The sequence below is a fragment of the Microcaecilia unicolor genome, chromosome 3 (assembly GCF_901765095.1).
Source record: "Microcaecilia unicolor chromosome 3, aMicUni1.1, whole genome shotgun sequence".
In the NCBI taxonomy this organism is placed as follows: domain Eukaryota; kingdom Metazoa; phylum Chordata; class Amphibia; order Gymnophiona; family Siphonopidae; genus Microcaecilia; species Microcaecilia unicolor.
In genome coordinates, this window is record NC_044033.1 from 105638781 (window position 1) to 105653270 (window position 14490).

General features: G+C 41.6%; 1 protein-coding gene across 2 annotated transcripts in view; it reads right to left on the reverse strand.

Moving 5' to 3' along the window:
• Positions 1-14490, reverse strand: part of RIN2 (Ras and Rab interactor 2) — a 147487-nt gene that overhangs the window by 17272 nt on the left and 115725 nt on the right. For both annotated transcript variants that reach the window (XM_030196231.1, XM_030196232.1), the window contains exons 8-9: positions 11711-12016; positions 4685-4816 (exon numbers count right to left, since the gene is read on the reverse strand). In XM_030196231.1, the coding sequence (XP_030052091.1) occupies positions 4685-4816; positions 11711-12016 (438 nt within the window). The remainder of the gene's footprint in view (positions 1-4684; positions 4817-11710; positions 12017-14490) is intronic.

The following is a 14490-nucleotide window of genomic DNA, read 5'->3' on the forward strand; positions in this document are numbered from 1 at the left end:
AATCATTAACTATATATGTGTTATGATTTTAGTTCTCAAGATTTTTATATTGAGTAACTAAGGGGAACTATTTCTTTTTTTGATTGTGTTTTTGTTGTTTGATCACATTATAATCAGATTGTAAGCCGCCTAGATGGTATTCTCTAAGGTGGGATAGTAAATAGTAATAAAATTTGACTGATTTGAAGTTTAGTAGATAGTTCTTTCTCCTCCTCACCCCGAGTTAAAGATTATAGAAAAAGAGTGACCTGAAATCCAGTGGGGCCTGGCTGTACAGAAAAATCTCCTTTTGCAGATTTGAGTTCTCCTTGAATCCTCTGTCTCTGAATGGATTGGAGAGCCTCTCTTTGGACTGAGATGACCAGCAACCCTGGCCCTACACCTTCCGGCAGTTGCGGAGTGATAAGGGTTATAAAAAAGGGAGTTAATCTCGAGTGGAAATAGATCTTACATATGAATGTTAGATTAAATGCAAGGAACATGAGGTTTTTGAATTTAATTATCTTCTCTTTTTATTATTTGCATTTATTGTTGTGGTTTAATTTTTATGGATCTAATGTATCTGCTTTAACCTATTGGCTAGGAACTATTAACAGAACTCCCCACTGTTGGAAAATATCTACCACAATCTGTATAAAAAGGGACCACTCTTAAGGTTCCAAGCAACAGCAGAAGTTGTTTGCAATACGATTCTTTCCTTGTAGAACATAGGCTGCTGAAAGCAGCACCATGAGAATGATGCCCAGTTCCAAATTAAAGAGAAATTAAGATCCATTTCCTTCTTGCCCATTTTATATAAAATAGTAATTCTCAAACCTGCTCTGAAGGACCCCAACCTGTCAATGGCCACACCGTAAGCCAAAAGGGATCCAAATCCTCTATGTCTACTGGCCCCTACCAAAGGAGCCCTTGACTCCTGGGCAGAAGAAGAGGGTCGCCTACCAGCAGGAGCTGGAGATCCATGTACAAGGTCTGTGAGGCCAATCTGGTGCTACCAGCAAGACCAAATAAGGATGATCCACAACACTCAGCCCACCTGAGGCCACGAAGGGAACAAAAAGCAGCACCACTGCTGGCCATATTTTCAATATACCTGTAATCGATGTGCATGAGACAGCCTCTGTTGCACACAATTCTCTATATAAAAGACAACTGTCAAGTTAGCTGTTCCCAATGGAACTTCAGTACTCAGTGAAGATGGTGCCTGCAGAGATTAACACATACCGTGAAGATGGTGCATGCAGAGATGAACACATACATTTTTTTTTATGAACCATGGATGCCATATGTCCAAGTAACAACATTGGAAGGTTCACTGTTAAGCTCCTTGCTGATCTGAATAAACATATCAGCTCTCTGATCTGGAAGGTATATTAACTCTCTAATACAGAACATTAAGGTGCTAATCTTCAAAGTACATAAGACTTCAAAGTGGGGAATAATTGAACGGCGCCAGCAAAATACATGGCTGGCGATGTATTTTGGTGGCGCCGCAAACAGCTGGCCAGACCCGTATTTTCAAAAAAGATGGCCGGCCATCTTTTGTTTCGATAATACAGTTCCAGCCAGCCAAATGCATTGGATTTGGCCGGGGTTTGAGATGGCCGGCTTCATTTTTTAGCGATAATGGAAAGTTATGTCGGCTATCTCAAACCCCAGCCAAATTCAAGGCATTTGGTCATGGGAGGAGCATTTTTAGTGCACTGGCCCCGCTGACATGCCAGGACACCAACCGGGCTCCCTAGGGGTCACTGCGGTGGACTTCAGAAAAGCTCCCACGTGCATAGCTCCTTTACTTTGGGAGCTGAGCCCCCCAACCCCCCCCAAAACCCACTACCCACAAATGTTCGGCACTCACTAAAACTGCTCCAGGGACCTGCATACAGCCTCTAGGACTTATTGCTGCTGTATAACTTTGGCACACCAGCTCACACCTGAAGACTAATCTCTCTGAAAAAGTCCTTTCTTGAAATAACCACGTTTACTCACAGTTAACTGCAGATCAGAGGCTGTGCCCCACTGGCAAAGAGTCCCCTGGTACTAAGATTAGCAGTAGGTTAGAGCTGGCACAATGGTGTACAATGCCCTCTTTCAGCACCATTCAAGGTTAAAAACTACGTTCTCTGACATGGGTAACACAGGAAAGGGATCTAAAACTGTCTTACAAAAAAATTGGCCACTACCGCATGGACTACAACAGGAAACAAAACAAGGCACACTCTGACCCAGTAAGCAGGGGGAAAAGCAGAGTCTACCAACTACCAATACCTATACCCACCACAATGTATTGCTGATGTGACTCTGCAGTGCAAATAACAGAAAAGGTGCCACACTCACCCCAGAGCCACATCACATTCTGCGGTCATGGAGGTGGGTACGGCATTTGAGGCTGGCAAAAAAGTATTTGTAACCTGTTTTTTATGCTGGGAGGGGGTTGGTGACCACTGGGGGAGTACAGGGAGGTCATCCCCGATTACTTCCGGTGGTCACGTGGTCAGTTCGGCCACCTTTTTGAAGCTTGGACCTGAAAAAAAAAAGGGACCATGTAAAGGCGGCCAAATGCTCTTCACCGCCGGGTTTTTTTTTCCATTATGGGCTAAAGCTGGCCATTTCATAACCCCATCCATGCCCGCCTTCATGTTGCTGCCAACACGCCCCCTTGAACTTTTGCCAGCTCTGCGACAGGAAAGCGGCGATGGTGTCAAAATAGCGGCTTTCGATTATACCGATTTGGCTGCTTTTGCGAGATCGCCGGTCATCTCCTGATTTGTGTCGGAAGATGGCTGGCAATCACTTTCGAAAAATGATCTGGATAGTAACCTCTAACTTTGTACGTCTATGTGCTTTGAAAATGAGCCTCTTATTGTGCTAGATGAATTGCCGATAGCGTAACAAGCCCAATTATGCTTAAAACTGAATGGTTATTTGTAGGGAATGACTGGCTTCCTCTGGAGTGTAGCCCTTCAACAGTCAAATATATGTAAGGAAAAAATGAAAAAAAAAAAAAAAAGTTTTGCTTCCTGAACGTGGACAGCTACTACTGCTACACATTTTCATGAGTAAAGTCTTGGCTCTGATGAAAGGCCAAATAAATGGAAGCACTATATTGGGAGTAGAATCCATTAACCCAAAACCAGAAGAATTTATGATGCAGGTGATGGATTAGAACAGAGATGGGCACATTTTATATAGTGCTTGAAGCAGGGCCATCTTGAGCATACAGTAGTGGTTCTTGATGACATCTAGTTCTCAAACAGGTTTTCCCCTATGCATGGAGCTCTTACTAGCCTTTCATAAACAGCCTCACACAATTCCTGACATTTTTCTGTGATAATCTCCTCATATCCTTTACCAAAGAGGTTCTTGCTGTGATGTTGAAACTCTCATAAGCTGACTCAATTAGGTGCATACTGCATTATTTAGAACTGGCTGTTCTTACCTGGGAGGTGACCTTGAATTAAAAAAACAAACAAACAAACAAACAAACAAAAAAACCCTCACAACCTTAACCCCCCCTCCAAATCTTTGGCAGGCATGTATTGCACCACATATAGCTGGTGCACTAATTTCTTGAAAAAACAAAACAAAACAAAACTTACCTGAACCACATGTTCTCCCATAGACAGCAGTATTCATGTCCCAAGTGGTATTTTAATAGGTTAATGCTGTATCCGTGACTGACTACCATTAGAACACAAACTGGAGGTATAAGGTGCGAACAGTTTACATACAACTGTAGAGGCTGGCACAGAAACTGTTATGTTTCTGTGGAGGCAATCAAAGCCACTCCTTTATGTTATGGCTAGGAAGTAGGCTGGGGCTTCTACTACTACTTAACATTTATAAAGCGTTACCATGGTTACGCAGCGCTGTACAATTTAACACAGAGGACAGTCCCTGCTGGAAGGAGCTTACAATCTAAAGGACAAAAAAGTGCAGTCAATCAAATTGGGGCAGTCTAGATTTCCTGAATAGATGTATAATGGTTAGGTGCGGAAAGCGACATTGAAGAGGGTGGGCTTTGAGCAAGGATTCTGATAATCTAATGCCTGGGATGAGAGAGAGAGAGAGAGATCCCCGTCATGTTTTCTAGGAATGAGTGGAAGGACAGTACTTACACTTTTGAGAGCAGCAGTGTTCCTCTGTCCTCCACTCACAAACTTCCTAGAAGAGGAGGGTGTATTAGAGGTAATCTTTACTGAGTTTTTTCAGTGATCTTTAAAGAAAGTCACAAAATTAGCTTCTCTTATCGCCACATAGATTCTTTCTCTGGCTTGGAAATCAGAGATTTTTCCTGCTTGTCACAATGGCGGTCTGAAGCTTTCAGCTAGGAGATACCGGAATCCTAAAGAAAGCAACCTTTGTCTTAAGGACCAATGGTTCCAGCCAGAGGGCTACAGCTGCAATGGCTGGGCTGGGAGAGAAGGATGGAATAGGGAAGGACCTAGGTGGTCACTACTGAAGGTTCAAGACACCGAAGCCACAGCTGAGAGAGCAAGTCCTTAGCTGGATCTCTCATACCTTTGATCCCTGTTACTTACCAGCCACAGGTAATAATTTTCTAGATTTTTTTTTTTTAAATCAAATTACAGCTAACAGTCCCATCCATATGATTAGTTTTCAAAGTCAGTAGAACAAAATACTTTTAATTATATGGCAAGGACTTGGATAACAGCATTCTTACCTTCACCATGCAGTAGCAATGGGTCCAGCAACTCCATCATATATTCAATCTCAATGTCCAGCTCTAGCATATCACACTGAGCCATCACATAAGTTAGCACTGGCAAGAAGTCATCAGCTCCATACATCCTTCCTAGGATAGATTAAGAAAGTGAACATCAGTCCTCTCAAACCATTACATTAGAATCTGTTCCTGTATTCTAACACCCAATGAGGTCAGAGCAGATCACAACCAAGGAGAACTATGTAAACCACCTAGGACCATACAAGTTAAAAAAAACTTCTGCAAATAAAATTTAGATGACATCAGTTTAAAAGGCGCACGTACTTGGCACTACTAACTCTCTCTTTAAGAGCCCTTCAACTGTAACTACTCCCCTAACAAGGCTCATATATGATTTTAACCTCCACCTTAACCATATATCACATAGAGATCATTCAAATGTTTTTTTATGTTTTTTATCGCCTCAGCAGTGCACATGACCAACTTCACTCTTTTATTGGACATTCAACAGCACCCAAATCCTCACTGGCGATAATATTTTATTAAACTGTTTCTTCATTTACTTATTTAACTGTTCATTTTACTTTTTAATCTCTAAGTTACTTATAAGCAATACTTAACTTGCACTGAACGGTCAGACCAGGGGTTCAACAATGCCCAACATGCATGTTTCGCCCTAAAAGGCTGTGTCAAGGGCTCCCCTAAAAAATACATAAATATAAGTGCATTAAAACATCGTCTTTAAGGAGGCAGCACAGGTCCCGTATTTTACAAATGCCCAGCTGTCTCCCCAAACTATACCCCATATTTTGTTCTAAACCATACTTCCAACATGTGCATGTGGGCAGGGAGGGAGGATCAGTGAAAAAACTTTTGAATTACAGAGAGCAATGGTATATATATTTTTTGAAAACAGTGACCCCACAGGGACTTAATGCTGAGTTAGAATGGGCTACCTTAATATAAGGAGCTACCTTAATGTAGTGGGGAATTGTGATTGCTCCATCGGACTCAGGGGGTGGAGACATCAATAGGAGAAGGAGAAGCTAAAAGGACAGAGTAGGAAGCCGTGGCCATCTTAGCAGGAGGAACTCCAGAAAGAAAACATTGCGAGGCTGGTACTAAGAACGGCTAAGGGTAGGTTGGAAGTATGGTTTAGAACAAAATATGGGGTATAGTTTGGGGAGACAGCTGGGCATTTGTAAAATACGGGACCTGTGCTGCCTCCTTAAAGACGATGTTTTAATGCACTTATATTTATGTATTTTTTAGGGGAGCCCTTGACACAGCCTTTTAGGGCGAAACATGCATGTCGGGCATTGTTGAACCCCTGGTCTGACCGTTCAGTGCAAGTTAAGTATTGCTTATAAGTAACTTAGAGATTAAAAAGTAAAAAGTAAAATGAACAGTTAAATAAGTAAATGAAGAAACAGTTTAATAAAATATTATCGCCAGTGAGGATTTGGGTGCTGTTGAATGTCCAATAAAAGAGTGAAGTTGGTCATGTGCACTGCTGAGGCGATAAAAAACATAAAAAACATATGAATGATCTCTATGTGATATATGGTTAAGGTGGAGGTTAAAATCATATATCAGTTTAGAAGGGACATATTCACAAAAAAAAAAAAAAAAAAAAAAAGAGTTTTTTATCACTTTCCTAAATAGCACACAATTATACTCTGTTCTTAAATTCTCCAATAGTACCATTCCAAGTTTTAGCTGCCTGATAAGAAGAGAGACTTTAAAAAAGTCTCTTTGATCTTATCCCTTTAGGATCTAGAAAACATAGTTGGTTCAAAGATCGTAAAGAATGTTTGCAGAAGACACATGAAAAAGTAAGTAAATGAATCATATAGACAGGAGCTATTCCTTGTCTAAGCTTGAAAATCACGCAATATAATCTATAGGCAACCAATGAAGCTGAACATACAAAGGGGTCACTATCAGACTTCTTGAGTAAATCAGTCTTGTGCAATATTGTGCACCGTCTGATTTTGTTTTTTTAAACAGGGCCTTTGTACATCCTGTATATATAAATGTTGCAATAATCTAAAAAAAATAAAGGCCTGCACAATCTAAAGTGTTCCTGTGTCAAAATGTTTTTCTCATTGTTCAGAAACAATTAGTTGATGTACATGTGATTCTTTACCCCTATTATTTTCAAAGGTGGATTCCAATTTAACACTAATCTTCTCAATAAAATGGAATCAATCGGTACTGTTCTGTCAACTACTCACTACAAAAAGATTCTGCTATTAAAAAAAATGATTATACTAAAAAGACTACCCAACTTTATTATTTCAGCACATTTCCCTCTAGATGGAAGTTTAACAGATTTTTCCTTTTGTGTTTTAAGACCAAAGTTCTGAAGGCCTATCTGCTAAAGCCTACAGTTGGAATTTGTCTTTGTGATAAATGGACTAACCATCCTAAATTGTGTGCTAGCAGTACAGTTTTGTGAATCAAGTCTAAAATGGTTATTTTGCAACAGGTTTGATTCTTCTGTCCACCTACGTGTTGCAGTCTTGAGTAAACCACTTACTCTTAGGTGCAGACATTATTCACCACAGGACAATTTTCTACAGCTCTATGTACAAAGATAGATGAACTAATTTTACATAATCTTTAAATAATCTTTAAATAAAGACACTTCTGGGTATTTCACTTAAGTATATACAAGCCTAACTTTCCTATTTTCCTCAAAAGCTCTTAAAAACTGACACGGAGAAAGGTTATTTTAATTACAGACAGCATGCACACAGGGTTTTTATACTATTTGCAAGGGAGTTTTGTTTTAATCAGTCCATAAAAGTTATTTCTTTATTTACAGAAGAAAGTAAATCTTTATCACCTTAACTGTGGAAGTGTTAAAAAAAAAAATCAGGCTATACTCTGTCCTTGAAGTCTAGACCAAGAGCAGGGCTGCCGAGGGGGGGGAGGGGGGGGGAGGGCAAGATTCACCAGGCTCGGCACTGGCAAGGCTTCCGGAGACAGGCTGAAGGTTCTGCTCCCTTGTCCATCTCGCTCCTGCTCCTGTGTGTTGGGACCCGGGCAATTGTGTTAATGCGATAACCTGAGGTTCCGTACACAGGAGCTGGAGTGACAAATGCAGAAGGTAAGTGTGGGGGGAGAGGGGACGGTGGTGGTGGCAGCAGTCTAAGTGGGGGAGCCGCCCTGCTCCAGCTCTGTCTCTCTGCAGCCCTGACCAGGAGAGCGCAACCTTTGTACACAGAGGGCCACATGAATGTCAGTACTATCCCTAGCAGGCCACAACATTACACACTGTCGGAACCAGAAATGCACAGATGTTCTGTGATAAGTAAAAATTTAAACTTTAAACCTCTGTAGCTGCCGGGCACATTTTGTAAGTTGGTCTTCCATATCTTTAACAGCTGGCCAAATTACCTTGGTGGCAGCCTGGAAGCAAGTCTGCAAGCCTACAAGGCAGCAATTACCGGTGAAAGTGGACTTTGTCCACTAAACTGACTGCCGTATGGCGAAATAAAATGCAAAATTTCCTCTAAGTTTGGGAGCCATTTACCAACTTTAACAACTTTAACAACCATTTAACAACTTATAGCAGCAGCTTCAGAGAGCATTTTCCATCTCACAGATAGGCTGCAGAGAATACCTTCTCCTGCTTTAGACTTAATCCCGCCCACCCTACCCCTCTACCCACCCACCCCTAGAGTGAGATGTCTTATATAACCTCCCTATCAACCCACTCATTACTTTACCTCACCCATTTCTATTCTTCTATCACCTTCTCCCACTACTCCAACCAGAGTTACACTTAATCACACTGACCACCCTTCAACATCTTCAGTCCTTCTGTGACTGTTCTCTTGTGCTTGACTGCTTAAATATTTTAAATTTAAATGCTTTACTTTTTGTCTATTAGATTGTAAGCTCTTTGAGCAGGGACTGTCTTTCTTCTGTGTTTGTACAGCGCTGCGTACACTTTGTAGCGCTCTAGAAATGTTAAATAGTAGTAGTAGTAGTGAAGGGAGGGCAATAAGGGGCAATGATTTGTTTTCGGTTGCTGTTTACGCTGACAGACAGACCATTGTCTAACTTTACTGTGTTTATCTTGGGGTGGAGTGGGTTGTAGGGGGATCGGGTATTTTGAGCATCTTTTGCCTTATGCCCAAGACTGTTGGTATAACTTTTGCACAGTTTGGCACACTTGATTGCTGCATGTTTTCTGACTGTACTGCTCTATTTGTTTAATTAAAAACCTTTCAATAATTTAAAAAAAAAAAAAAAAAGTCTACCAATGATAAAATTTTTTACTTAAAACAATAGAAACGAACTGCTAGATTGATATTCTGATATTTTGTGAAGTACACTATTTAAAAATCACCAAAACTCTGGTTAATATTTTCTGTGTATACTTCCCATGCTCTTCGGCTGTAGGTTGCCCATTCCTGGTCTAGGCTATGAATGCTTCTGAAATTTACTAATATATTTGACAAATTTGAATGTTGTGGCCAAACATTTATCCTGTATACGAGACAATTATATAGAAAGTAAAACATGAAAAAAAGCTCTGTGGGTTGCCATGTGCTACAATGCAGAAGACTCATTGTAAATGCTTTCCTAACAGGAAAGAGAAAGTCATACCAACCAAAGCACAACCAGACATGCATCAGTTCATTCCTGCACTAAGACTTCAGGAGGTAAATCATTAATCTATTCCTCCCACCTGAAATAGGAAAAGAGTGTTGAAAAGATGGTGAACTGCATTACTAACTCGTCATCTTTTCATAAGGGACAGATCAAAGACCTCCTCCTAAAGTCTTACAGCAGGGGTGAGCTGACACGCCTGGATGTACTTTACAAAAGAGGAATGGAGGACTGTCTATACAGAGACCAAAAAAGCAAACAAAAGAGATGGCATCAGAGCACAAAGAACAAATCAGACCATTTAAAAAAAAAAAACCCTCGTACCTTCAGAATTGGGTTGGCGTCACAGTGATGCTTTAATAAGAAGACCTGCCATGGTCCTGCGACAGGGGTCTTGATAGTTGTGCTTCTTTGTATGCGAAAAATGGATTAATGAGAATTGGCAAACTTGTATACAATGCTACTATATAAATGAAGAGTGACCGACGTCACAAATCTCTTCCGAGTTCGGACGTTGACTGGTGAGCACTGGGCGGGTGGGGATCGTCCGACAGCAGCTCCGAGGCGCACTCAGTCTGCGACAGGTATGATAAGCTGCTGCCGCCGCTGCTGTGACCCGGGCGCTTTCCTCTGCCACCATCCCCCGGGGCGGCTTTCCTGGGCGGGGGCTCGGCTGCACCCGGCGTTGCTCCGACCGCTTTCTTGCCCGTTTTAATGGGCTCAACGGCTTGTATTACATATATAATGCCAAACCAAAACAAACGGTAGCTGTGCCAAACAATCTCACAACAATAAAAGGCTCAGCAATTATTCTGTTTGTTTTGGATTGGCGTTCTTATTTATGTAAGTTGTTTGCCAACTGGAAATTTTTCTTATTAATCCATTTTTCTCAAACAAAGAAACCACAACTACTATGACCCCTGACACAGGACCGTGTCGGATTTTTAATAACACATCACTGTGACGCCAACCCAATTCTGAAGGCCCATTGCACTTTATGGTCTGGTTTATATAAAAAAAAAAAAAAAAACCAATCAAACCTCCATAAAATATAAAGTATCGGCTCACAGAATGTAGTCAGAGGACCTTATGGGAGCAAAAAAAAACCTCGGAATCTGTTCGGCACTCACTGTGCTTAATCCTCAGTCATTTGGGGGAAAAAAAAAAAAAAACTTCCCGGTATGTTCATCAGATTTAAAATTCAATTTTTTACTTTCAAAAAAATCTTTACTACAAAATAGAAACTATCCCCCCTGATGTTCAAAATGATTTAACCAGTTGGCAATAGCCGGCTATTCCCAAATATTCAGCGGGAGACAGCCGGCTATCCCCACTGAATATTCATGGTAAGCATGTAATCGCATGCTGGCTCTCTCAGGGGCGAGTCAAAGTTATGCCCTGATATTCAGCACTGACAGGGCACGCTTAGTGCATAGATAGGACAGCTATTTATGTGGTCCTATCCCGTTAAGGTATGCGTTAGCCGGCCAGCGAAAACCCGGAAAATCAACACTGATTGCTGGGTACGGCACGGCACTGAATTTCAGGGTTCAGTGCTGCCAGCTGAATATCGGCTCCTATATCTCTCTGTGCATTGAACTTAGCTTTTGAAATGTTGCTTAGGTTCGCCCGACGATGGCTAGGGCGTCACAGTTCAACTACTGCTGCATCTGTGATTTCAAACTGGACTAAAGCTTCCACTATCAGCTTCTATTTTCACTCGGTGCCGTTTCTTTTTTCCAGGCTCGTGGTAATTGCTGGTAAAGGAGATAGCACCCAGTGAAAATGGAAGCTTTGGTCCGGTTTGAAATCCCCGATGAAGTGGAAATTGAACTGCAAAAACGCTGGCTACGGTTAGGTGGACCCAAGCAACATTTCAAAAGCTAAGTTCAGTACACAGATACAAAGAGCATAATAAACTTTTGTAGTAAAGACTTTTTGAAGGTAAAAATTTGAGTTTTGAATCAGATGAACATACCGGAAGGTTTTGTTTTGCCAATGATTGAGGCTTTTTGCTCCCATAAGTTCTTCCGACTACATTCTATGAGCAGATACTTTATATTTGATGGAGGTTTGATGTTGTTTTTATTTTGGATATATGTTGGTACATCTGCACATACAAAACAGAAAAAAATAGCTGGCTACAGGATCTATTTAACATTGCTTGACTGACTGCCAATGGCCGACACTGAAGTTTGCCCTTCTATTAAAACTGAAGCTATTCAGCAGCTGAGCTGACATACAGAACAGTAAAATGCCAACTAAGGCTACTCCCCAATCACCTATGATGCTCCAAATAGGAGAGCCTCAATGACTCCAAAGATCAAAAAATACCACCACTTATCTCCGTGAACAGAAGTACTGTTTTGCAGGCTGTACAGGTTACAGTATCCTTACCTGAATTATGTTCCATGCAAGTGTAAATCAGTTTGCAGACTCTTAGAAGCAGCAGCACTTTCTTGTCTGGTGAATATGTTTTCTGCATGGCCAGGAACCTGGTCTTAATCTTTTCCAAATCTAATGTGTCAGGTGTTGGTGCACACACACCCAACTCCTGAGGATTCCTCTGTCTGACCAGCTGCAAATTTTCCCTTAATTGTTTCCAGGAGCCATCAGTAGCATGAAACTCTTTCAACACTGCTTCAATGTGGCCCTTCAGTGGTTTAAGAATACACTTATGCATGGCTTTCTCCAATACCGTATCTGTAACAGGAAAGGAGCAAACAGTTAAGATTCCCATGCTGAAAAGTTATGCAGAGGAATTTCAGTAAGCACAAAAGTATAACTTCACAGAGATTTCAACAAATGAACAAGATCAGTCAGTCTTATTTATTTTATTGCATTTGTATCCCACATTTTCCCACCTATTTGCAGGCTCAATGTGGCCTACAGAGTTTGGTTATGACATAATCATTCCATGTCTTCATCTCTCAATTCAGTTCATTCCTCAAAATAAAACAAAAACACAAAGCAATGTAGAAAACCTGATTTTTATTAAAATAAAGTGAACTTACTCTTACTTGATAATTTCCTTTTCTTAAGCCCTGCTAGATCAGTCCAGACTAGTGGGTTACGTCCCCTTACCAGCAGATGAAGTAGAGAAAAAAAAAAACCCAAACAAACCCTGGAAGATTTTAATGATATCACCAGTACAGCAGGTGGTAAATCCAGGATCCTGACAGTATGCCAATGCCAAAGCTATAAGTAATAGAAGCAGATAGAATACCCCCTCCCCACCACCCTTCTGGAACACTTCTGCAGAATGTTGACTATCTACAACCTAGGGTCAGGCAAAGAATCCAAGGATATCCCAAAACCATCGGTCTTCCAGGATGGGTCACTGATTCTTAGTAGGTTGGACTACTGTAATATTATTTACTTGGGATTGCCAAAATATTTATTGTGAAAACTGCAGATGACTCAGAATGCTGTGAATCGTCTTATTTATTCCTTAAGAGTCTGATAGACTTACGGTCTTACTTCAGAAAGCTTCACTGGCTTCCTACTGAGGCGAAGATAACTTTTAAACTAGGGTGTTTTTTATGAAAAATTATTCAGAGATTAGTGCCTATTTGACATCTCTTGTATGTTATACATTAACTCGAACATTGTATAACAACCGCAAATTTCTTTTGTTTGATTTTCCAAGTCCTAAGGGTATTCGCATGAACAAATATTTTACAAGTTTGTTTGCGTATCAGGCAACCAAACTTTGGAGAGTTTTACCTATTAATTTACATCTTCTTTCATCTTATGATATATACAAGACAGGCCTTAAGACTGTTTTCTGAGTACGTGGCAAAAAGTAGAGGGTGCTAGCTTTTTAATTTTCTGTTTTTTTTCCTTTGTTCTATATTTGTTACGTCCTAAACGGTTTTATGGTCTAGTGTTTTCTTGTAATCTGTTGTAAACTATGTAAATGGTATTAACAGAATATAAGAAAATTAACTGTAACTAATCAGGTAAGAGTAAATGTCACCTTTCTTACCATCCTCCTAGAACTTTCTAGACTAGTAGAATGTACCACAGCTTATCTCACTGGGTGGGTGGAAAACAACGCTCTTTCCAAAACATTATTGTCCCCTCTAGCCCAGGCATCTTCCTTATAATGCCTGATGAGTGAATGCTGCAATGAACAAGTCACTATACTCCAATTTTCGCCAGAGATACTGCTCTGCCCAAGAAGCTGCTTGCACTCTTGTCAAAACGAGTGCAGAGACATTGTGGGACTACTTTCTGGCTAAGAATGTATGCTGCTTCAATTGCTGCCTCGATATAATCTGCTAAACATGATTTAGAGGCCGTTTGCCCCTCAGGTGGGCCCAGTGCCGTAGCGAGGGCTAATGACACCCAGGACGGGTCGCCGCTGCGCACCCCCCCCCGGGTGCAGCAAGGTGCGACCCCCCCCTCTGCGGCGCACCCCCCTTCCAGAGTGAAACCCCCCCCCCCCCGGACTGCATTCTTACCCGCGGGAGAGACGATCCGCCCCGGGTGCACGCGCTCGGGGGGGTGCCGGCCCTGCTGGTTCCCTGCTCTCTCTGCCCCGGAACAGGAAGTAACCTGTTCCGGGGCATAGAGTGCAGGGAACCAGCGGGGCCGGCACCCCCCCGAGCGCGTGCACCCGGGGCGGGGCGGCACCCCCCCCCTTCCTACGCCACTGGGTGGGCCACTAAAACATGCAAACAGTATCTGATCTGTAAAAGAATTAATGTCCATGATGTATTGTAAGCCACATTGAGCCTGCAAAGAGGTGGGAAAATGTGGGATACAAATGCAATAAATAAAATAAATAAATAATTGGATAAGTGCCCTCGTGAACATCCAGTTTATGCAGAGTGATACCTAATGCTCCTCTGGAAGGCTTTTGAAGAGAAGGAAGAGAAACAATACTGCTTTTAGCAGAAAATAGGGAACCATACAAATTGTAATGGAGTCCATCATAAAAGACAGATAGGGATTCCTACCAATGGACCTGAAACTCCAAAGTTACCGAACATATGGCAACCAGAAAAACCATCTTAACAGACAGATCTTTCAAGGAGGTCCTGACAGAGGTGCAAACGGAGGCCTAGCCATGAACAAAACATTCTGACAGGAGACTAATACACTATCAATTTCCCATATGTAGCTGCAATACGCACACTGTCCACAGTTCCAATGGCCTCTCGGCCAACCAT